This window comes from Oncorhynchus keta, chromosome 10, assembly GCF_023373465.1.
Source record: "Oncorhynchus keta strain PuntledgeMale-10-30-2019 chromosome 10, Oket_V2, whole genome shotgun sequence".
Classification (NCBI taxonomy): domain Eukaryota; kingdom Metazoa; phylum Chordata; class Actinopteri; order Salmoniformes; family Salmonidae; genus Oncorhynchus; species Oncorhynchus keta.
This window is the reverse complement of record NC_068430.1, coordinates 12,962,265-12,987,037: the sequence shown is the minus strand read 5'-3', so window position 1 is coordinate 12,987,037 and position 24,773 is coordinate 12,962,265. Positions and strand designations below refer to the sequence as shown.

Below are 24,773 nucleotides of genomic sequence, written 5' to 3'. Positions count from 1 at the left end.
GCTACACGTTTTTTAATTAATTTTTTATTGTTTACTGTTGCGTTGTGTAGTGTATTTGCTGGCATGTATCCCACATTTAGTTTTTTGGTTTGCCCCAAGCTTTACACGCTAAAATCGCCACTGTATCTAGAAACGTATAGGGTCATTCGGCTATCGTAATAGAACAACCCTTTGAAGCACCCTTTTTGGTTCCACGTAGAACCCTTATGGGTTTGATATAGAACCCTTTCTACAGAGGTTTCTACAAAAGAAGAGAGTTCTCCTATGGGGACAGCCAAATAACCCTTTTATCTAAGAGTGTATTGCTGAACTTACTCTTAAAATCGGTGGAGAATACATTTACGTCCTCAACATCCACCTGGTAGAGCCCAGCGTCATCGGGAAACAGATCCCTTATGCTGAACTGATACTTTCGGCCCACTATCTTTAGGCTGTGTTTGAGTGTATCTCCCAACTCCTTGCTGTATGGAATCATCACTCCATCCTGTGGGGAGAATTGGGAAAACACAGTGGAATGAACAACTGTCATCAGCAACAGAACTGCGCTGTCTTTGCCAAGTCTTTTACTGTGGATTTTACTGCAACTTTAAGTCAGTTCACATGAACGACACAACGTCAAGTTGCATACTACTACGTCATTGGTAGCTTTCATTCACCAACAGAAAATCAACTATGGTAGCAACTTACATTGTGATAGATTCACACAAGTTACGTAGATAGATTGACTAAAAATGAAATTAAGATCCTATGTACAACCTTGTTCCACTGTTGATGAGTCTAACCTTGTAGAGGAATATCCTGCTGCTTGGTTCAATGAGATCCATGTCTAGTGTAAAGGTTGCACAGCCATCGGGTCCAACTTCAATAGGTTTCAGGTTAGCGAGGTTTTCAATGAACTGAATAAAAGTAAACATGAAAAAAACAATGAATTATACTGAGAAACGACATTGTATGGATGAAATGTGTATACAAATGAAAAAATGACCACTACTTTAGTATCAAGATTTACTCAGCCCCCTGAACTCTATGATCTCGGGAAAATAAGCTTGTGATATTGATAGGTTTACTGTGAATAACAATGGCATTATAACAGGCAAACCTGTGCTTGCTCTTCCTCTCTTTCCTTCTTCATCTCATTCAGTGTCTTCAGCATAAAGCGGAAGTCAGTGACTCCAAACTCCAACATGAGGCTCTCATAGTCTTTCTTGTCAGCACTTATCAAGAGTTCCCAAAACTTTGGATCTATTTCTCCATCTTCTTTCTTTTCAATTTTGGGACGAATTTTACTATTATGATAACAACAAAAAAAAATATCGTCAATGCTTATGTTTACAGTTAATAAAAGTTTAAATAAAGCATACACAGTTGTTACTGTTAAACAATGGCAATACCTTTTTCTCTTCAGTACAGATTTAAAATCTGAAACTGGTTGCACCTGTGAGTCAGCTTGTGCTTTCTTGAACCCAACTAAAAGATAGAAAGATTATATTTTGAGCTAGTCTATTGTAAAGACTTGAACAAGTACATACATTGGCATAATTATGTCCGGACTTTGTTTAATCAATACATTTATTCTTATTTGATTTTTGGCTAGAAATAATGTTAAAAAAGTGCTAATCTCAAATTAACACTACCCCTCTTTCCACAGAAAACATTTTCATCTGACCTCTTACCTTCAATAACATTGAGGACCACTGTGACCACTGCTCTTCCAAACTCATTAGCTGCAAAGCATTTGTAGGTGTCTGCTTGTTCTGGTTTTACATTGGCCATCTATTGAAAAAACAAACACAGTTCTTGGTATGAAGTCCATTAAAGAGCTCCAGCCTGCATCCAATCATTATTTGAACAAAATGAGTGATTGATTTCATATTTCATAAATGTTTTTACAATGTATTTTCACATTATTGTGCATCCATATAATGTGGTTATTGTTCTTACTTGCCTCAAATAAGTGCTCACGTGTAGCAGTGTCATATTTTGTCACGTATTTTGATGTATCTGACACATCTCCATTATTTCTGCCCCATGTCACGGTTGGTTCTGGATCTCCAATAACCAGGGCTTTGAAGAAGGCGAATTTACCTGATGAACAAGAAAGTTAAGTGCAAATAGGAAGCAATTTAGTACAGAGGCAACGTAGTTTATTCAAGTTCATTCATTTGAATTATTCAAGACGTCTTGAGAGGGGCACAAATAGAGCTGCAACTGGAAATGTTGGTTATTAACTGTATACATGTACTCTATATATTTTAGCAAAAATACTTGGTGGAAAAACAATCATCATACTTGGACAATACTATAATAACTCGACTTAAGTAGGCTACAAACGCAAACACACAAATACTCTCTTATACCTGGCAGAGCTCTGTAGCAACAACATGTTGACTCCCATCAGAGGGACATAGGCGTCTTCAAAATGACTGCCCAAAAACCATTAACACCTAAAACAGGTACCCTATCATTTCAAAACAGGCAAAGCGTCAATACAGTACTAAGATTGAATCCTTCTACACCGGCTCTGATGCTCGTCAGATGTGACAAGGGTAGCAAACTATTACGGAATACAAAGGGAAACCCAGCCACGAGCTGCTCAATGACACAAGACTACCAGACAGGCTAAATGCCTTTAATGCTCTCTTCGAGGCAAGCAACACTGAAGCATGCATGAGAGCATCAGCTGTTTCGGACAACTGTGTGATCACGCTCTCCGTAGACGATTTGAGCAAGATTTTTAAACAGGTCAAAATTCACAAAGCCACGGGGAAAGACGGATTACCAGGACGTATCTTCTTTTCAACCTCTCCATGACTGAGTCTATAATACCTACATGTTTCAAGCAGACCACCATAGTACATATGCCCAAGAAAGTGAAGGTAACCTGACGAAATTATTACCGCCCCGTGGCACTCACATTGTTAGCCATGAAGTGTTTTGAAATGCTGGTCATGGCTCACCAATACCATCATCCTGGAAAACCTAGACCCACCCCAATTCGCATACCGCCCAAACAGATCCACAGATGACGCAATCTCATTTGCACTTCACACTGCCCTATCCCACCTGGACAAAAGGAACACCTCTGTGAGAATACCGTTCATTGACTACAGCTCAGCGTTCAACACATTAGTGCCCACAAAGCTCATCACTAACTTGATCCTGGACTTCCTGACGGTCCGCCTCCAGGTGGTAAGGGTAGGCAACAACACATCTGAAAGGCTGATTGTCAACACTGGGGCCCCTCATAGGTGCGTGCTTAGTCATCTCCTGTACTCCCTGTTCACCAATGACCGCACAGCCAAACACGACTCCAATAACATCATTAAGATTACTGACGACACAACAGTGGTAAGCCTGATCACCGACAATGACGAGACAGTCTTTAAGGAGGAGGTTAGAGCCCATTAACATCAACGAGGCTGTAGTGGAGCGGTTTGAGAGTTTCAAGTTCCTTAGTGTCGACATCACCAATAAACTATTAAGGGCCAAACACAGCAAGACAGTTGTGAAGAGGGCACGACAACAACTTTTCCCCCTCAGGAGCCTGAAAATATTTGGCATGGATCAAAAAGTTCTACAGCTGCACCTTCGAGAGCATCACCACCTTGTATGGCACTGCTCGTCATCCTGTCAAAATCGTCATAATGGGTGGAGCAAGATGCAGCATGGTATGGTTCCATCCTCTTTATTATGAAGCGAAACTCAAAGAAAACAATAAATGCAAAATTAAACATGAGTTGCTATAGTTCTCACAGGCTACTATACAAAGTCAAGATCCCACAAAACACAAAGGGGGAATGGCTGCCTAAATATGCCTCGCAGGAGGCTCTGGACTGAGAACCCCCACCGGAGGCTCTGGACTGAGAACCCCCACCGGAGGCTCTGGACTGCAGACCGTCGCCGGAGGCTCTGGACCGCCGACCGTCGCCGGAGGCTCTGGACCAGAGACCGTTGCCAGAGGCTCTGGACCGGGAACCATCGTTGGAGGCTCTGGACCGGGAACTGACGCCAGAAGCTCTGGACCGGGAACTGTCGCCGGAAGCTCTGGACCGGGAACTGTCGCCGGAAGCCGGCACTGGTGGTACCTCAGGTCGAGCACAAGGAGCAGGCACAGGACGTACTGGACTGAGGAGGCGCACTGGAGGCCTGAAGCGTGGGGGCGGTACAGGTGGCACCGGGCTGTTGTTACAACTCGCCCTGGACAAATTACCACTTTCGCACGGCAAGTTTGGGAAGCTGGCACAGAACGCACTAGGCTGTGAAGGCGCACTGGGGATACAGCGCGTAGAGCCGGCGCAGGATATCCTGGAACAAGGAGGCGCACTGGAGACCAGCCGCACTGAGCCGGCACAATCCGTCCTGGACAGATACACACTTTAGCACGACAAGTGCAAGGAGCTGGCATGGAACGCACCGGGCTGTGAATGCGCACTGGAGACACAGTGCGTATCACCGCAAAACATGATGCCTGACCGGTCACACGCGCCCCGCGGTGAGTATGAGGAGTTGCGTCTGGTTCACTCCCCTCAACTTTCGCCGCCCACTCCTCGCGCAATCTGTAACAATATTCCTACTCGGTCTCTGACTCACCCCTCAGTGTCGCCGACCACTCCGTGTGCCGCCCCCCCAAAAACATGTTTCCGGTTGTCTTTTGGGTTTGCATCGTGGCCGCGAACCTTGGCTTCGTCGTCGTCCTTCCCTCGCTGCCTCCGCTTGCTTCCATGGCAGGCTTCTGTCTCCTGCCATAATCTCATCCCACGTCCAGGATGTCCTCCACTCCTTGCTTCCCTCCTGGGCACGCTGATTGGTCTGTTTTTGGTGGGATCTTCTGTCACGATCGTCATAATGAGTGGACCAAGATGCAACGTGGTATGGTTCCATCCTCTTTATTATGAATTGAAACTTAAAGAAAACAATAAATGTACAAAATGAAACGTGAAGCCGCTATAGTTCTCACAGGCAACTATACAAAGTCAAGATCTCACAAAACACAAAGGGGAAATGGCTGCCTAAATATGATCCCCAATCAGAGACAACAATAAACAGCTGCCTCTGATTGGGAATCATACCAGGCCAACATAGAAATATAATTACCTAGATGACCCACACTAGTCACACCCCGCCCTAACCAACATAGAAAATCAAAAGGCTGTAGAGCCTTACAGTCGGATGTGTGCCCTGACCATAGAGAGCTTTTGATTTTCTATGTTGGTTAGTGCTACTTGGTAGTGCGTATGGCCCTGTACATCATAGACAGCATGGCAAGTGATACGGGAGCACCCAGTCGAGGACCAAAAGGCTCTTTAACAGCTTCTACCCCGAAACCATAAGACTGCTGAACAATTAATCAAATGGCCACACAGATTATTTACATTTTCTTAACCTCATTTATTGAACTGTATTGTTGGTTAATAAGGGCTTATAACTAAGCATTTCACTATAAGGTCTACCTGTTGTATTAGGCGCATGTGACAAATACAATTTTACAATTTGAAAGTGATAACACAACGGCCCATAATTCCCTCATTACACATTAGAATTTTAATCTACATTAATGTTAACAAAAAAACAAAAAAAATTAGAAACTAAAATAACGATTGGTGCGCAACCTTTGCCTTAAAAGCTACGAACTTCACGGGCACACGCTCTACCATTTATCTTTGTGGGGTTAGAGTAGGGATTGATTCAATATTATTCCTGCACTGCAGGTGGTGATAGAGAAAGATGGCTGATGTGGAGTTTGAACCACATGGTGGTGGAAATAAGGATGAACGGACTTTCATGCTTACCCTCCTGAATGGTCAACGCGATGGGCTTGCGGGTGAAGTCAGGGTGGCTTTTCCCATCTGGTATTTCCTCCACATACTGCGTGATCATAACTCCAGGGACTTTTGATCTCTTCTTGATCCCAACTGGTAACAGGAAATTATTGATTTATTAGCAACTTAACAGTAATCAACATTTATATTGATTAGTTTAGTTATGCAATCTCTATTTAACCAGGTGAGTTAATTGAGAAGTAATTCTCCTTTGACAAGACCATTATCATCATTACAATCATATGCTCATTTCACATGATCGATCATTAATCCCACTGCCTTTACATCCTTTGTGTGGTTTTATTAATGTATAGCCAAATAATATTCAACCGAACAACCATGCTTTATAAAACAATATGAACATTCTAACATGCAGTACCAGTCAAAAGTTTGGACAAACCTACTCAGTCAAGGGTTTTCTTCATGTTTACTACTTTATACATTGTAGAATAACAGTGGAGACATCAAAACTATGAAATAACACATCATGTAGTAAACACCTTTTTTAAACAAATCTAAATATATTTTATATTTGAGATTCTTCCAAGTAGCCATCCTTTGCCTTGATGACAGTTTTGCACACTCTTGGCATTCTCTCAACCAGCTTCATGAGGTAGTCACCTGTAATGCATTTCAATTAACAGGTGTGCCTTGTTAAAAGGTAATTTGGGGAATTTCTTTCCTTCTTAATGTGTTTCAGCCAATACGTTTTTTTGTGACATGGTAGGGGTGGTATACAGAAGATAGCCCTATTTGGAAAAAGACCAAGTCCATATTATGGCAGAACAGCTCAAATAAGCAAAGATAAACATTAGAATTAACTGCAACTCAGAGTGCAGCCCATATAACTGATTCACAGACTTCAAGTAACAGACACATCTCATCATCAGCTGTTCAGAGGAGACTATGTGAATCAGGCCTTCATGGTTGAATTGCTGCAAATAAACCACCACTAAAGGACACCAATAATAAGAAGATACTTGCTTGGTCCAAGAAAAATGAGCAATGGACATTAGACCGGTGGAAATGTGTCCAACCCAACACACCTACAGGCTGTGTAAGGGCTATTTGAACAAGAAGGAGAGTGATTGAGTGCTGCATCAGATGACTTGGCCTCCACAATTACCTAACCTCAATGCTATTGAGATGGTTTGGAATGAGTTGGACCGCAGAGTGAAGGGAAAGCAGACAACAAGTGCTCAGCATATGTGGGAACTCCTTCAAGACTGCTGGTTGAGAGAATGCAAAGCTGTCATCAAGGCAAAGGGTGGCTACTTTGAAGAATCTCAAATATATTTTGATTTGTTTAACACTTTTTTGCTTACTACATGATTCCATTTGTGTTATTTCAAAGTTTTGATGTCTTCAATATTATTTTACAAAGTAGAAAATAGTCAAATTAAATAAATGAGTAGGTGAGTCCAAACTTTTGACTGGTACTGTACATATTAAAATATTCCACATTATCAGTAATTGAATCATGTTTTGATGATCTTAGAACACATCCACGTACGTAAAACCATACGTCATCAAACCGCACATATATTAGATACCTATTAGAATGTTTGATGTTATAGTGTATTGAATCATTTTTGGATCATTTCTTCTTCTCGAGCATCCATGCTTGTACATACATTTGTGACAACAGATATGCGATAAAGCATATCCACGTACGTAAAACCGTACGCCATCGAACAGAACAAACCCGTTGCACATTAGGTGAATTCTTCATGCCTCAGAAGTAACAGTGAGGAGAACAAGCCTTTAGAGTTCCCCTTGCCTACCTCCTTCTTTTTCGAAAACGTCTGAGACAGGACCTGCTCATGTAAAGTTGGGAAAGCATATACAGGACACATGTGAGCAGGGTACTGTTAAAAATGCCAAATGGACTGGACTGAGGCTTAAGACTTGAGTATTAGAAAAGACATAGATATTGTGACACACTTTACAATATACACACAAAAAAAAGCAGATGCAAAACAAACGTCCGAAGACTGCAATCAACTGCATTACATGTTTCAGTAATCCGTTTGATGTTGAACACAGATGACTTCCCAACATACATATGTTGATCATCATGGGATGTTTGTTGTGTTGATGTTGGTTTTGTCTTTTACCCATAACTGTAACTGAAGATTTGAAGATCTATTGAAGATGTATTGGACCATGTTCCATACATGTTTTCTACTACTGAGAATGTATCATAGACCAGGCGGTGTTATGTCCTCTATGTGAGAATGTATCATAGACCAGGCGGTGTTATGTCCTCTATGTGAGAATGTATCATAGACCAGGCGGTGTTATGTCCTCTATGTGAGAATGTATCATAGAACAGGCGGTGTTATGTCCTCTATGTGAGAATGTATCATAGACCAGGCGGTGTTATGTCCTCTATGTGAGAATGTATCATAGACCAGGCGGTGTTATGTCCTCTATGTGAGAATGTATCATAGACCAGGCGGTGTTATGTCCTCTACATTATCTCCCTGAAGGGTTTCATAGTGAAGGGTTTCATAGTTTTTCTCCATAATGTCTGTTATACTGTGTCAGGTAATTGTTGCTTTTTGTTCTTGCATTGATGCATTCTACAATGCAACTGTCATATCTGCAATCTTTCATTTCATTCTCTTTAAAACTAGCTTGTGCTTTTATTGATCTCGGTCCAAATAACCACGACCATGCTTAACACAGTATGTATATTCTAACATATTAGATTTTAGAATATACCTTGTTAAATTTTTTAAAATCATATTTAACTGTTCATTTCTTCTCCTCGAGGATCCATGCTTACATTGTGTAAGTGACAGCTTAGATCAGATCAGATATGCAGTAGAACATATGGGGCGGCAGGGTAGCCTCGTGGTTAGAGCGTTGGACTATTAACTGAAAGGTTGCAAGTTCAAATCTCCGAGCTGACAAGGTACAAATCTGTCGTTCTGCCCCTGAACAGGCAGTTAACCCACTATTCCTAGGCTGTCATTGAAAATAAGAATTTGTTCTTAACTGACTTGCCTAGTAAAATAAAGGCTAAAAATATATATATATATATATCCCTGTATGTAAAACTGTACATTGTCGTACATAACAAACCCATTGCATTTTCGTCCTCCATGCCTCGACAGTGAGGGGGAACAGAAGTGCTTTTTCCCCCCGCCTACCTTCGTCAAACTTGTCTGAGACTGGACATGCTATTGTGAAGCACATAGATACATAGAGCACATAGATCCAGATATAAGTAGGGTGTTGTTAAAATAGAAAATGGACTGGACTGACACTCAGTATTAGGAAATTAAGACATTCGAACTGCATTGTATCTTTGCAATACACATAACAACAAAAGAGGGAAAAAAAGGAAATACAACACCAACAAGACTGTGTCCAAATGGAATACAGTTAATGACAATGAACAATAGAGGATGCTTCATGAAGGTCCGTTAAAGAGCACATTAACATGGGCTACATTATAAATGCACGTTCTAGGTATTGGATGCCATCTCTCTTGCTTGATGTTGATATTGATTTGTGCCCGTCACTGTAATTCATTTGGAGATTCCTCTTTACAGTTCAGGCCACATTCTATACATTCAAGACGATGTTATGTCTTCTCTGATGTCAGATTTGAGTGAAGGGTTTCTAGTTTTCCCGAAAGGGCTTCTGCTCTATATTTCCGTTTTTAGGGTGTCAGATAATCGTGTTGTTCCCTTGCATTGATGTGTTCCCCTGATTATGTCGTCCCACAGTTGACAACCAATTGTAGTCTTGTACTATAATATAATTCACTGTTGTCGCTTAGAGGCTTAATGGCCAACAGGAGCTATGTGATGGGATTTAGGCTTTTCGGGCTGTTTTTCTTCAATGGATGAAAGTTACTGCGCTGCATGGTGCATTGAGCTGTGTTCAGTAGTCTTGTTGTCATTTCGTTGTCTTCAAAATTCCTTTGACGCTGTCATTCTGTTGTGGGTAGTCTACGTCATCCCTTTTGGAATCAGATTCACTTTCTACTGCAGACAGGGAACTGAAAGAATGTACTGGTAGTAGTACACAAATGTAGTAAGATGAGGAGGATGATGGTGGTTATATGATGATGTTATTATTAAGCTAATGTCTGCAAGTAAAGCAACAGAGACTATATACTCTTGATTGAAGATGTTGTTGACAGTGTTTTCTGGCATTCATTCATCTGGTTTTCTCGACCTTCACCTGCAGAGAATGTGGGGGAAAACATTATCTACTACATACCTTGGCCAGTGGCCGTCTGGTCCGCGACCTTTGCCTTCTTTTTCCACATCTTGGAAGTTTTGGTTGCTGGGTAGACTCAGCAGAATATCTTCAACTTTAATAGATAGAGAAACAGATTATTCTATTATTGGATTGAGCATTGGAAGCAATATGGTGTCACAAGACCTAAGAGAGTTAATGAGTACAGTACATATGATCCCTCTCTCTTGATTTCCATGTTATTTCTGTCCCATGATCCTGTGGGAGACCATCAAGAATGGTATTTTGTTTTATTCTCTCTACATTTCTCTTTTATTTTGCCTCCTCTGATTGAGCACTGGTTTACAGGTCGTGACATGCCATTGACATTGATTTAACATCTAAGGTTTTTTTAAGTTGCACGTGGGGTGAGGACATGAAACATGACCATCTGGGATAGTTTGTCAGGCTGCGGTATATCTTTACTGCTTGCTAAAAGTCTTCCTTTTCTGCTGATCAACTAAGGCATTGCTTCCCAACCCTGGTCTTCCCAACCCTCAACAGTACACAGTTTCATTGTAGCCCTGGACCACCACACCTCATTCAACTCATTGAGGGCTTGATGATTAGTTGACAAGTTGAATCAGGTGTGCTTGTCCAGGGTTACAATAGAAATGTATACTGTTGGGGGTACTGCAGGACCAGCGTTGGGAAACACTGAACCAAGGTATTAATTGAGTGCAGTGACTCAAAATTGAAGGGTAATGTATAATGCGTGTGTACCCGGTGTAGGACTTTTAAAGACGTACTGCAGGAGAACCATAGAGAATTCATCGTGCGAATAGTTTTCCAAATGGACCATCTACAATGTGTATTGCTTGTGTACCCAGTCTACTACCTCTAAAGACAGACTGTACTGTTACTGTATAGGATTGTCCATTTTAGAAATGGTCTGATTTCCTCATATTAAGAGTTATTTTCCTACATTAAGTATATACAAAATGTCATTGGTTAAATGTGCAGTAGATGTCACTAAGAGCACCCTCCTGGACACTTTTATTACCCAGATGGTTTGCTACTCTAAGACAGCTGAATGTATTGCTATACCAAAATAGATAGACTGGAGGCTCTAATGGCTCTGATGTGTAATGGATATAAAGGGGTTCACATGAAGTGGTTTTACAGTAAAACTTAAATTAATAGCCCTGGCATTTATTTGCTTCAATCGGTAATCACGACCAGCGCTTATTAGAAACAGGCTTCTATTTGAGCCGTGCGTCTATTTCATAATGCACACAGCTTTTTCACAATAAAATGTTGAAAAGACTACCACACAGTTTATTGTGACCAATATTAACAGTGTAAAATTAATAATAAAAGAAAGACTAAGCTGCCTATCATACACCCCGGGTTTCACACTTCAGCACCATGGAGAGTGTGTGCCGATAAACAATTCATTTAGACCCTGTGTTTATTTGAAACAGGCATTTACTTCCTGAAATGTGTATCGATCCCCGGCGATTAAACGGGACAGGCGGCTATTTGAGGCTGCGTTTAATTGAAGTTATACAGTATTTATGCAAAACAGAGCTCTCAAACCCTGCTGTAAGAAAGCGTCCCTCTTATAGGTTTTCACCCCCCAAAAAAATAAAAAATAGAGCTGATGTTGCATTAATATAGTGTAGCATTAATATAGTGTTGTATTGCATGACATTTTTCAAATGAGAAAAAAGGGGCACTGGAGAGAAAAGGTTGGGATCGCCTGCTCCTGGTGGTACCAGACCAGGTGGCTTTCTGTAGGAAACTCTATCTAACAGTTTTTCCCTCACATCCTAAGTGTTCCCCGATGATAGAATATTATTCCTCCTTTGGCTGGCAGCCTCTAGATTGAGGGGCAGTATGTTTGCTCAAGGAATGTGATGTTGACATGGTTTGAGGTGTCCCTGCACTTGTTGAGGTCTCAACTAAATCTTGGGTTGGAACAAAGGATGCGCATGGGCCATGCTGGAACTGTCATAAATAGAAGGCTTTGAAATATTTAAATGTAGCAAGTGTGTTAGTATGTAACCAGTAGGCTACTGTATTTAGGAGAGGTTATAAACAACCATGGAAAATGATACAAGTCAAAGTTGAAATGTTTCAGAATTGGTGGATAGATTGAAACAAGAAACAACATTTTCATCACGCAGGCCTAATTGTTAGTTTGTTGTACAGTCAACTTGTGGTTTATTTTCATGTTTATTTTAATATTGAAAATGGTTTGGGATTTCAAACTATTAGTGCTACTTTTACTGCATAACAATGTAGGTAATGTTAAACTTGGCCGTATGGTGGGTCTGTCACATGGAGTCTATAAAGAAGATTTTGATTTAATATCTGAGGAAATTCAACACGGCTTGTTATACATATGTATGATATTCTAGGGTTTCCTAATCGAGGCCTTTCGAAGGAGAGCATGTTACAGTACATTGACATATGATACATCACATGCCACGTAAAACTATGATCATCCTATCACAAAGGTGCCATAAATGCCATAAATCACATTTGACCTGTCTGATGAGTAAGCCCAACTAAAACCTGCTCAAAATAGAATATTCAGTCATTTCTCTCTGGAAATTCATAATTAAAATAAAAACAATTTTAGATGTTTAATTCAGTTAAATTCCAAGGCCATCATTAAAAGTAAAGCAATAATATGATTATGTCACAATACTATCCATTATGTAGTTTTAGGATTTGGTTTACCCCATATTTCCCTCCCGTCATTCTGACTACTAAAATAACCACACATGGGTCCCAACACCACTTAACAGAGTTGACAAAAACAGTAATCCCATGACCAGTTGGTTGGTGTCTTCTAAATGAAGTGTTAATCTTGGGACCATTGATGGTGCATAGTGTGAATTAGCAGTTTTTCAAAGCTTCCCCTCTCTTGGCGCTCAGGCAGTTGAAAATGAGCCACTTGGCCAGTGACTGACAGGACACTTAGTGCCAGCCTCCATGCCACAGCAAGGGTCGGTTTTTATGGGACCATGTGGCTCACAGTGCACCTTAATGTTAACGCAGCCACCTGCTTATGTGACCAGGGCTGGAATACTGTTCTTAATGCCCGGAGTGCAGTGTTTAATGACCTAGTCATTATTGAAATAACTTAAGATGGGTCATGGTCAGGTTCAGAAAGCCTGGAAAGGGCAAAACTTCAGGGGTTCTGGATCAAAAAGGGGCTTAGGAGGTGGAAGTGGCAGGGAGACGTGACAATGGGCATGGTCGGGCACATTTCAGAGGGCCCCATCATGAGAGAAAATGTAGCATTTTTAAGCCAATTTACTGCAGATCTAAACATTTCTCTATGTAGTTGAGATACATTTGTTCAGGTTTTAAAGCCATTTTCCTCCAATTCTTCATATTTTGCCATGGAACTGAGAGAAAATGTTCCACTTTTAAAATGAATTTCCTGCAATTCTAAGTATTTTGCCATTGGTAATTATGTGTTATTTAGCTCAAACATAACAACAAAACCAATCGTGCTAAATTCATTGTTCATGGAATTTTAATTTCTCCCTGTCTGTATAGCTTTTATTTGAGTTATTGCTAGTTCTCAAATTTTCACCAAAACGATTTAGGTCCATGATCTTTTCTATATACTTTATATCTGGATTTAAGTCATTTAAGTTTACACTGAAATCATTTTTCCACCTGAAAATGTGTTTTTAAAATATAATTATAAAAATATAATAATCCAAAAATAATTATGCATACATACATATATATATATATATATATTACACTGTTTGGATTAAAAGATCCCACATACTAGATTCAGCTTTCTCCTAGCAGAACTCGATAAATCAAGAAATCTGTAATTGTGAAATATTTGCTGAGGTCTTAGTCGTGAAATTTTGCATCTAACAAGCTGACCACACTGCACGCGTCGCATGTGCAAGTGTTGCAAAAATAAATGCATACATACTTTATTAAATTATTGCACCACACTGCTCATGTGCGTCAATGAGCGTTTGCGTAACCACACGCTAAAATATAACTTTGGTTCTATCTGTAACGCTTGACGATCTGCAAATCCAACCTCTCCCATCTCTTCCCTATTTTTTAGGAGCAAATACCCACATGGGTGATTAACTGAGGTCCAGACTCCAGTCCAGTTGGTGGTGGTAATGCACCTTAAAGTTGGTTGCCAACAGCGATGTGAAGTCCAACATAGTAAAAGAAACCTGAAGGAGGAGAGATTACTGGAACTAAACTTGTTTTACCCTTTTATCTGTGGATTCGTTGTCGGAGTAGAGGACCTTGTGCATTTCAAATAAAATAACAACCCATTTTGTATATCCCAGGACAACACCAATGTTGCATTTTTCCCAACACCAGTCTATGACGACATATGTTATAAAGGATGCATAAGCCTTGAGGGCAGCATACTGTAGACATTCAGCATGATTGGGTCAGGGGGTAGAGGGATGTAAAGTTAATCATGTTTTACCAAATGACAAACAAATGTTTGCCAATAGCAGCAAGAAATACTGCTCACTCAAATAGCTAAATTGATCAATTTATCCTGTATTGGATGGTAATTACCTTGTATGCTCTTGTATTAGTATTCTTAAGCATTAGAATATCCACTAACTATATAACGCGGTCAACTATGTAAACTAGAGGTATGATCATGCTCTTAAAATAAATTGAGTGTGACTCCTCTCCTTGTGACTGCAAAATCTCATGACATGACAATTTACCCTGCAGTGCAATTCATTACTATGAATTAATTATTAACTTTAATGTCATTTAAATTAACATTCATTAAAAATGTTCTCTTCGTGAGCATTTATACAACGTAGGAAGCTATGAAATATATATTTTTAAAAATCTTATACTGTCTGAGATTTTTATATTCAACAGCAATTACACCAAAAATATATACATTAACGTAATACTTGCACGTTTTATTCTACAGGGCTCTTTAAGTAATATAAAATAGAATGCAATATGAATGAGCAGACTTTCAGAGTAGGACAAGTTCTTTGATATGCCATAATACATTACAGGTCCTATTGAAGGGCAGAAAATGACTTAAGTCCCTTTTCAGCCACAGCACAGGGAGCTGTTGTGATAAGGACTATGGCCAAAGTCACCACAATTAACACCTCCGTTTAAGCCTTGCTGCTAAGGATGAGATGGACGATGGACTTACCTCTCAGCACGCTTAGTTGTGATCCTCTCCAGCCGTGCTTCTTCCCAGTCTGATATTCGAGTGCAGCCTCACAGGTCTACAAGCTAATAAATCCTTTTAGGAATGCCAGTGATTCTGCAACAAGCCTCCTCGTTCTCAGAGTGCCTGCCAAGCAAGGGATTGCCTATATGTTTTTGGCTGAAATGGCAACCACTGCGAGGGGAGGGGATATTCATCCCAGCTTAATTACTTTTGACGGCTAACTTGTGGTCCTCTGTAGCTCAGTTGTTAGAGCATGGCTCTTGCAACACCAGGATAGTGGGTTTGAATTCCGGGACCACCTGTATGTAAGATGTATGACTGGAAGTCGCTTTGAATAAAAGCATCTGCAAAATGGCATTTATTATGATTATTATGATTATTATGATTATTATTATTATAATAAATGTACTGTTTGCAGATGCTTGTTGTTTAATGTTCCCGTAAAGTGTAGTTCCTTCAGGAAATGATGCATCAGACTGAAACTAGAGAGTGTATTTTCTCGTCTCTTAGCTGATCTGTCTTGGTTGACGTTATGGATGATGCCAATGCAAACATGGGAGTATTGATAAAAACATTGGTAAGGCAACAGTTTGGGCTACTTTTGTCTGCAAAGAGATCATGCTTATGTTTCTTAAAATGAATAATTTTGTCATGTCTTGGAGTGAAAGGAATGGTCTGGATAAAATGGTGTACGCTATGCATGCTCCTCTTCTTTGATTTGGCAATGCAATGCGAGAAGTGGATCTTAGCAATTGTGCCTTTAACAAGTTGTGAGTCAGCTCTTTTCTTCTGTGGTGCCCTAATGCAGTACAGTTTGTGAGGTGATTGTCTGCAGGTGCCAGAGAGGTTAATGTAGTAAAACGCAAGGTTGCCAGTGAGTTGGAATTTAATTTGGGATTTAACAACCACATTACAACCTATTGTGCTATTTATTGACCTATGAGTGAGGATGGTCTCCAGTAAAGAGGAAAGTTCAATGGACGTGCTAATCATAATTCTAATCTTATAAAATGGGCACACTGTTAGGAGAGGACCTGACTTAACATGTTGTTAGCAGAGAAGTCATGTCTTTTCTGGCTTGTTTTATGAGGTAGTAATCTAGCCAAAGGTTACCCTAAAGCCTGAGAGTATGTTGCATCATGTTCACTTTAAGATCTGGGATGATAACAGGTCCACACCGCTGCAAAAGATTATAGGCTAAACTGAAGAAGTCAGGTGAAATAGACTGTGAAATAGAAAATATAGACTGACTGAACAACCTTAAACAACCTTAAAAACATTTTAATGACCGCCCCTTTTTTTAAATGTTCTCCTAAAATGACATACCCAAATCTAACTGCCTTTAGCTCTGGCCCTGAAGCAAGGATATGCACATTATTGGTACCATTGGAAAGGAAACACCTTGAAGTGTGTGGAAAGGTGAAATGAATATAGGAGAATATAACACAATAGATCTGGTACAAGATAATACAAAGAAAAAAACAACCTTTTTTAAAAACATTTTTTGTACCATCATCTTTGAAATGCAAGAGAAAGGCCATAATGTATTATTCCAATTTAGATGTTGGCCACTAGGTGGTAGCAGTGTATGTGCAAAGTTTTAGAATGATCCAATGAACCATTGCATGTCTGTTAAAAATGTTGTATCAAGACTGCCCAAATCTGCCTAATTTGTTTATTAATAACTTTTCATGTTCTAAACTGTGCACTCTCCTCAAACAATAGGATGGTATTATTTTACTGTAATTGTAACGGCGTTCTTCGTTTGTCAAAAGAGAGTCGGACCGAAATGCAGCGTAGTGGTTACTCATGACTTTAATAGAAAATAGTGAGGCGCACAGAAGGCCTGGTGTGTGGTGCTGGAACTGGTGCTACAGGATCGAGGACACGCACAGGAAGCCTGGTGCGGGGAGCTGCTACCGGAGGACTGGTGTGTGGAGGTGGCTCTGGATAGACCGGACCGTGCAGGCGCACTGGAGCTCTTGAGCACCAAGCCTGCCCAAGCTTACCTGGCTCGATGCCCACTCTAGCACGGCCAATAGGAAGGGCTGGTATGAACCGCACCGGGCTATGCACCCGCACTGGAAACACCGTGCGCTCCATAGCATAACACAGTGTCTGCCCGGTCTCTCTAGCCCACTGGTGAGCACAGGGAGTTTGCGCAGGTCTCCTACCTGGCATAGCCATACTCCCATTAAGCCCCCAATAGTTTTTTGGGGCTGCTTTTCGGGCTTCCATCCGCGTCGTCGTGCTGCCTCCTCATACCAGCGCCTCTCCGCTTTTGCCGCCTCTATTTCTTCCTTGGGACGGCAATATTCTCCTGGCTGCACCCAGGGTCCTTTTCCGTCTAATATCATCTCCCAAGACCAGAAGTCCTTATATTGCTGCTCCTCACAATTAACAGGGAGAGTAGGCTCAGATCTGACTCCTGACTCAGCCACTCTCTCTCTGCGCCCTCCCCCAATAAATATTTGGGGGTTACTTTTGGTTTTCGCTCTGCGCCGCCGTCTCTTTTTTTTCTACTCCATTCGCCTATAGCCCTCTTCGCATTGCTCCAGCGAATCCCAGGCGGGCTCCTGCACTCTCTCTGGGTCGGCCGCTCACCTGTCGATTTCTTCCTACGTCGTATACTCCATGCCTCTGCTGTCCATAACGTCCTCCCTTCGCTGTTCAAGCTGTCGCTGCCTGTTAACATGCTGCTCGGTGTGGTGGGTGATTCTGTCACGGCGTTCTTCGTTTGTCAAAAGAGAGTCGGACCGAAATGCAGCGTAGTGGTTACTCATGACTTTAATAGAAAAAGTGACACATGAAATAACGATACAAAACAACAAACGGAACGTGAAACCTAATTACAGCCTATCTGGTGAAACTACACAGAGACAGGAACAATCACCCACGAAATACAAAGCGAAACCAGGCTACCTAAATACGGTTCCCAATCAGAGACAACGAGAATCACCTGACTCTGATTGAGAACCGCCTCAGGCAGCCAAGCCTATACAACACCCCTAATCAGCCGCGATCCCAAATACTACAAATCCCAATACGAAAATACAATAACATAAACCCATGTCACACCCTGGCCTGACCAAATATATAACGAAAACACAAAATACAATGACTAAGGCGTGACAGTAATAGCTACTGTAAATTGGACAGTGCAGTAAGATGAACAAGAATTTAAGCTTTCTGCCAATATCAGATATGTCTATGTCCTGTGAAATGTTGTTGTTACTTTCAACCTCATGCTAATCGCATTAGCCTATATTAGCTCAACTGTCCTTTGGAAGGGAACCACCAATCCTGAAGAAATTAAAGGATGAATTTACTTTATGAACAACCTCATCTGTATATCGTATGCAAAATAAGTTATAGAAATGTCCAGACATTTTTATTCGATTTTACTTTTTATTTTATTTTATTTTCAAACCCTTTTTTATCATATCCAATTGGTAGTTACAGTCTTGTCCCATTGTGCAACTCACGTACCGACTCAGGAGAGGCAAAGGTCGCAGCCGCAGTGGTTCTTGACACAACACATGCTTAACCCGGAAGCCAGCCGCACCAATGTTTCGAAAGAAACACCATACACCTGGCGACCGTGTCAGTGTGCATGCGTCCGGTCCACCACAGGAGTCGCTAGAGGGAATAGGACATTGTTAAGGGATTTTTATGAATAATGACTAAATTATGAATACATTTCAATCAGAACTATGACTAAACAGAATACTACTATGTTATTGTATGGATGTATGAATCTTATTATAATCATAATACTGAATGTAATGTGTGTAGTTTTCGTCTAGAAGGACTGTCTGTTCCTTGTTAGAAACTAATGGAGTTATCGTCAGATTGGCTAGAATGCTGTGTTCCTTACAGGACATCTTATCTCTACACAGGGAGAGGAGAGACCTTGGGCTAGTAGTCAATTATTTAACAGGTGGTGGACGATGTGGGAAGGCTTGTGAACTATACTGCCATTGTATCGGAGTGGAGGAGGACCTATGACGTCATTTTTAGTTTATAACCTGATGTAAATTGTACCATGATCAGTACTCTTGAGAATAAACGCTATTGATTGGTCTCTGTCTATTTCATGCAAATACGTATCTTACAAATTCTTAGAAATGGGCAGAGTGTAATAACTGAATTGGTTGATAATCATATAGGAATTTAATTCCTTTAACAGACATTGCGGTCGGCCAATACCTCCACTAACCTGGACGACGCTGGGCCAATTATGCATCTCCTCATGGGCCTCCCGGTTGCAGCCGGCTGCAGTATCAAACCATGATCTGTAGTAAAGCAGTTTCCTTAGACCACTGCGCCACTCGGGAGGCCTGATTTGACTTGTTTTCGTGAAACGTACCTCAACCACTGATTTTGACTTCCTCATCCCTGTTCTGCAGTATGGATGCCAAAATCAAACATTTACAAAAGCTCCCCAAAACACAATTTGTTTAATGAATACGCCCTCAGTATAGCGATGTAGGTCTTTTGATGTTGTACACATGAAATTATGTCATTCAGAACTTTATCCACAACATGATATACAATTGTTTTAGTGCAAGTTGGAGGTATACTGACAAACCCGGCCTGCACAGCTGTATAGGGGAAATGGCTTTATTTCTTAATACATATCTTTGTAGATGACACAACATGGACTGCAAGCAACTTTCAACATCTGAAGTGTGCTAGACACAATCCCAATCATGCAATCAAGAACTGGTTGGAACTTAAAGTATAATGAAGGAACGCAGGAACTGGTTGTTACATCGAATTCAGGCACTGGTTGGAATTTAGAAAGCAGGAACTAGTTGGAGAAGAGGTATTCGGAGTGGACTTCTAGTCCGATTCAGGAGGCGTGCACACCATCCACCATACTCGTTAATATTCAGTCCCTGGACAATAATGTAGACAAGCTCAGGGTGAGGATCTCCTTCCAGACATCAGGGACTCTTACATAGTCTCTTTCACAGAATCATAGCTCTCTCCAGATATACTGTCCCCATCCATACAGCTGGGTTCTCAGTGCATCTCACAGGCAGGACTTAAAAATATATATTTAACTAGGCAAGTCAGTTAAGAACAAATTCTTATTTTCAATGACGGCCTAGGAACAGTGGGTTAACTGCCTTGTTCAGGGGCAGAACAACAGATTTGTACCTTTTCTGCTCAGGGATTTGATCTTGCAACCTTTCGGTTACTAGTCCAACACTCTAAACACTAGGCTACCTGCTGCCCCAAATTAAGAACTATCCGGAAGAAGAAAGGTTGAGGTGTATGTTTCTAGATTAACTACTCATGGTGTGATTGTGATAACGCACAGGAACTCAAGTACTTTTGCTCACCCAACCTAGCATGTCTCACAATCAAATGCCGACCGTATTACCTCTAAAGAGAACTCTCTTCGGTTATAGTTACATCCGTGTATACCCCCCCTCAAGTCGATACCACGGCGGCCCTCAATGAACTACATTGGACTTTGTGCAAACAGGAAACCACATATCCTGTCGTATTTATTGTAGCTGGGGACTTTAACAAATCAACTTAGAGGAAAATGCTACCGAAGTTCTATCAACACATTACCTGCAGTACTCCCCCTTCAAAAACTTTCGACCACTGTTACTCTCCCTTCAAAAACTCTCGACCACTGTTACTCTCCCTTCCGGGATGACTACAAGGTCCTTCCCTCCCATCAGCAAATCATATCATGACTCCATTCTGCTTCCTATAGGCAGAAACTCAAACAGGAAGTATCCATGCTAAGTTCTCTTCAATGCTAGTCTGACCAATCAGAATCCATGTTTCAAGATTGTTTTGATCACGCGGACTGGGATAAGTTCCGCGTTGCCTTTTAAAATAACATTGACGTATACACTGACAAGGTGACTGAATTCATCAGGAACTATAGAGGGAATGTTTTTCCCACTGAGATTATTAAAACCTACCCAAACCAAAAAACATAGAAAAATGGCAGAACATTTGCAAAAATTGAAAGGGTGAACCACCACATTTAACCAAGGCAAGGTGACTGGGAATATGGTTGAATACAAAACAGTGCAGTTATGCCCTCTGTAAGGTAATCAAACAGGCAAAATTTCAGTACAGAGACAATGGAGTCACAATTCAACAGCTCAGACACAAGATGTAAAGTTGAAGTCGGAAGTTTACATACACTTAGGTTGGAGTCATTAAAGTCATTTTTTTCCAATAATTGTTTACAGACAGATTATTTCACTTATAATTCACTGTATCACAATTACAGTGGGTCAGAAGTTTACATACACTAAGTTGACTGCGCCTTTAAACCCTGTAGGCTATCTAGTAATTGTTGGTAATTAGGCCTACTACTGTTGTGTCGTCTGCAAACTTGATGATTGAGTTGGAGGCGTGCATTGCAACGCAGTCATGGGTGAACAGGGAGTACAGGAGGGGGCTGACCACACACCCTACATACACTAAGTTGACTGTGCCTTTAAACAACTGGGACAATTCCAGAAAATGATGTCATGGCTTTAGAAGCTTCTTATAGGCTAATTGACATAATTTGAGTGAATTGGAGGGGTACCTGTGGATGTATTTCAAGCCCCACCTTCAAACTCAGTGCCTCTTTGCTTGACATCATGGGAAAGTCAAAAGAATTCAGCCAAGATCTCAGAAAAAAATGTGTAGACCTCCGTAAGTCTGGTTCATCCTTGGGCGCAATTTCCAAATGCCTGAAGATACCACGCTCATCTGTACAAACAATAGTACGCAAGTATAAATACCATGGGTCCAGGCAGACATCATACCGCTCAGAAAGGAGATGCGTTCTGTCTCCTAGAGATGAATCTGCATTGGTGCGAAAAGTGCAAATCAATCACAGAACAACCGCAAAGGACCTTGTGAAGATGCTGGAGGAAACAGGTACAAAAGTATCTATATCCCCAGTAAAATGAGTCCTATATCGACATAACCTGAAAGGCCACTCCGCAAGGAAGAAGCCACTGCTCAAAAACCGCCATAAAAAGCCAGACTACGGTTTGCAACTGAACATAGACACAAGATCATACTTTTTGTAGAAATGTCCTTTGGTCTAATTAAATAAAAATAGAACTGTTTGGCCATTGTTATGTTTGGAGGAAAAAGAGGGAGACTTGCAAGCCCGAAGAACACCATCCCAACCATGAAGCATGTGGGTGGCAGCATCATGTTGTGGGGGTGATTTGCTGCAGGAGGGACTGGTGCACTTCACCAAATAGATGGCATGATGAGGATGGAAAATGATGTGGATATATTGAAGCAACATCTCAAGACATCAGTCAGGAACTTAAAGCTTGGTCACAAATGATTCATCCAAATGGACAATGACCCAAAGCATACTTCCAAAGTTGTGGAAAAATGGCTTAAGGACATCAAATTCAAGGTATTGGAGTGGCCATCACAAAGCCCTGACCCTATCCTATAGAAAATGTGTGGGCAGAACTGAAAAAGCATTTGCGAGCAAGGAGGCCTACAAACCTGACTCAGTTAAACCAGCTCTGTCAAGAGGAATGGGCCAAAATTCACAAAACTTATTGTGGGAAGCTTATGGAAGGCTACCCAAAATGTTTGACCCAAGTTAAACATTTTAAAGGCAATGCTACCAAATACTAATTGATTGTATGGGATGTGATGAAATAAATAAAAGCTGAAAAAAAAATTATTCTTCAGATTCTTAAAATAAAGTGGTGATCCTAACTGACCCAAAACAGGAAATTTGTACTACGATTAAATGTCAGGAATTGTGAGAAGCTGAGTTTAAATGTATTTGACAAAGGTGTATGTAAACTTCCGACTTCAACTGTGTGTGGCAGATACTCCAGACAATCACAGATTACAAACCAGCCACACCGTGGACACTGTCTTGCTTCCGGACAAGCTAAACACCTTCGCCCCCTTTGAGGATAACCACCTACGTGGCCTGCTCTCAAGGACTGTGGGCTCTCGTTCTCGATGGCCGACATGAGTGAGACATTTAAGCGTGTTAACCTTCGCAAGGCTGCCGGCCCAGACTTCATCCCCAGTCGCGTCCTCAGAGCATACGCAGACTAGGTATCTGGTGTGTTTCGGACATATTAAATATTTCCCTATCCCAGTCTGCTGTCCCCACTTGCTTCAAGATGTCCACCATTGTTCCTGTACCCAAGAAGGTAACTGAACTAGATGACTGTTGCCCCGTAGCACTCCCTTCTGTTGTCATGAAGTGCTTTGAGAGGCTAGTTAAGGATCATATCCCCTTCACCTTACCTGACACCCTAGACCCACTTCAATTTGCATACCGCCCCAATAGATCCACCGACGCTGCAATCGCCATCGCACTGTACACTGGTATCTGGACAAGAGAATACCTATGTAAGAATGCTGTTCATTGACTACAGCTCAGCCTTAAACACTATTAACTTCTTATGGGCAGGTGGAACTGTAGAATCCCACTTGGCCAACATCCGGTGAAATTACAGAGCGCGAAATTCAAACTACAGAATTAGAAATATTTAACATTCATAAAATCACAAGTGTAATACATCCAGATAAAGCATAACTTCTTGTTAATCCAGCCGGTGTGTCAGATTTCAAAAACGCTATAAGGCGAAAGCACACCATGCGATTATCTGAGGACAGCGCCCCGCAACATAAGCATGAAAAAGATTTTCAACCAGGCAGGTTCGCCATGAAAGTCAGAAATAGCAATATAATAAATGCCTTACCTTTGATATTATTCTGTTGGCACTCCAAAAGGTTCCATATACATCACAAATGGTCCTCTTGTTTGATAATGTCCTTCTTTATTTCCATAAAGAAAAAAAGTTTAGCTGGCCCGCTTCCGTCAATAATCGACCCAGTTTCCCTCCATCAAAATGCATTCAAAATGAATCCCAAACGTTACTAATAAACTTTTCCAAACAAGTCAAACAACGTTTATAATCAAACCTTAGGTACCCTAAAAAAGTAAACAAACGATAACATTTAAGACGGAGAATCGTTATTGTGTTAACCGGAGAAAAATACCAAAGAATGCGCTCTCTTCCGCATGCTTGGAAACACTACAGCCAAAATGGGAGCCACCTAGAAAAACTACAATTTCTGGCTCATTTTTCCAAAACCAGCATGAAACTCTTTCTAAAAACTGTTGACATCTAGTCGAAGCCCTAGGAACTGCAATCTGTGAGGATATCGCCTTATAATTAAAGTGACAGCCATTGAAAACAGTGGTAGGCTGATTTTTTTTTGGAGGGGGGTGGTTTGTCCTCTGAGTTGTGCCTGCCATATAAGTTCTGTTATGCTCACAGACATCATTTTAACAGTTTTAGAAACTTTAGAGTGTTTTCTATCCAAATCTACCAATTATATGCGAGTAACAAGAAGTTTACTTAGGGCACGCTTTTAATCCGGATGTGAATATACTGCCCTCTACACAAGAGAGGTTAAGTAATACCCTCCAAGCTCATCATCAAGATCAGAGCCCTGGGTCTGAACCCCTCCTTGTGTAACTGCGTCCTGGACTTCCT

General features: G+C 41.0%; 1 protein-coding gene across 17 annotated transcripts in view; it reads right to left on the bottom strand.

Moving 5' to 3' along the window:
- The window catches only part of igfn1.4 (immunoglobulin like and fibronectin type III domain containing 1, tandem duplicate 4), a 32,644-nt gene extending 17,281 nt beyond the window's left edge, over positions 1 to 15,363 (bottom strand). For 11 of the 17 annotated variants that reach the window (XM_052526515.1, XM_052526513.1, XM_052526519.1 and 8 more), the window contains exons 1-10: positions 15,223 to 15,362; positions 10,059 to 10,152; positions 7,604 to 7,636; positions 5,790 to 5,912; positions 1,946 to 2,085; positions 1,674 to 1,773; positions 1,392 to 1,467; positions 1,100 to 1,286; positions 783 to 896; positions 316 to 484 (exon numbers count right to left, since the gene is read on the bottom strand). In XM_052526515.1, coding sequence (XP_052382475.1) covers positions 316 to 484; positions 783 to 896; positions 1,100 to 1,286; positions 1,392 to 1,467; positions 1,674 to 1,773; positions 1,946 to 2,085; positions 5,790 to 5,912; positions 7,604 to 7,636; positions 10,059 to 10,107 — 991 coding nt within the window. In that variant the 5' untranslated portion in view covers positions 10,108 to 10,152; positions 15,223 to 15,362. Of the gene's footprint in view, positions 1 to 315; positions 485 to 782; positions 897 to 1,099; positions 1,287 to 1,391; positions 1,468 to 1,673; positions 1,774 to 1,945; positions 2,086 to 5,789; positions 5,913 to 7,603; positions 7,637 to 10,058; positions 10,153 to 15,222 lie in introns of all 17 variants that reach the window. The other 6 variants (XM_052526510.1, XM_052526511.1, XM_052526514.1 and 3 more) reach the window with 3 other exon arrangements.
- Positions 15,364 to 24,773: the final 9,410 nt, after the last annotated feature.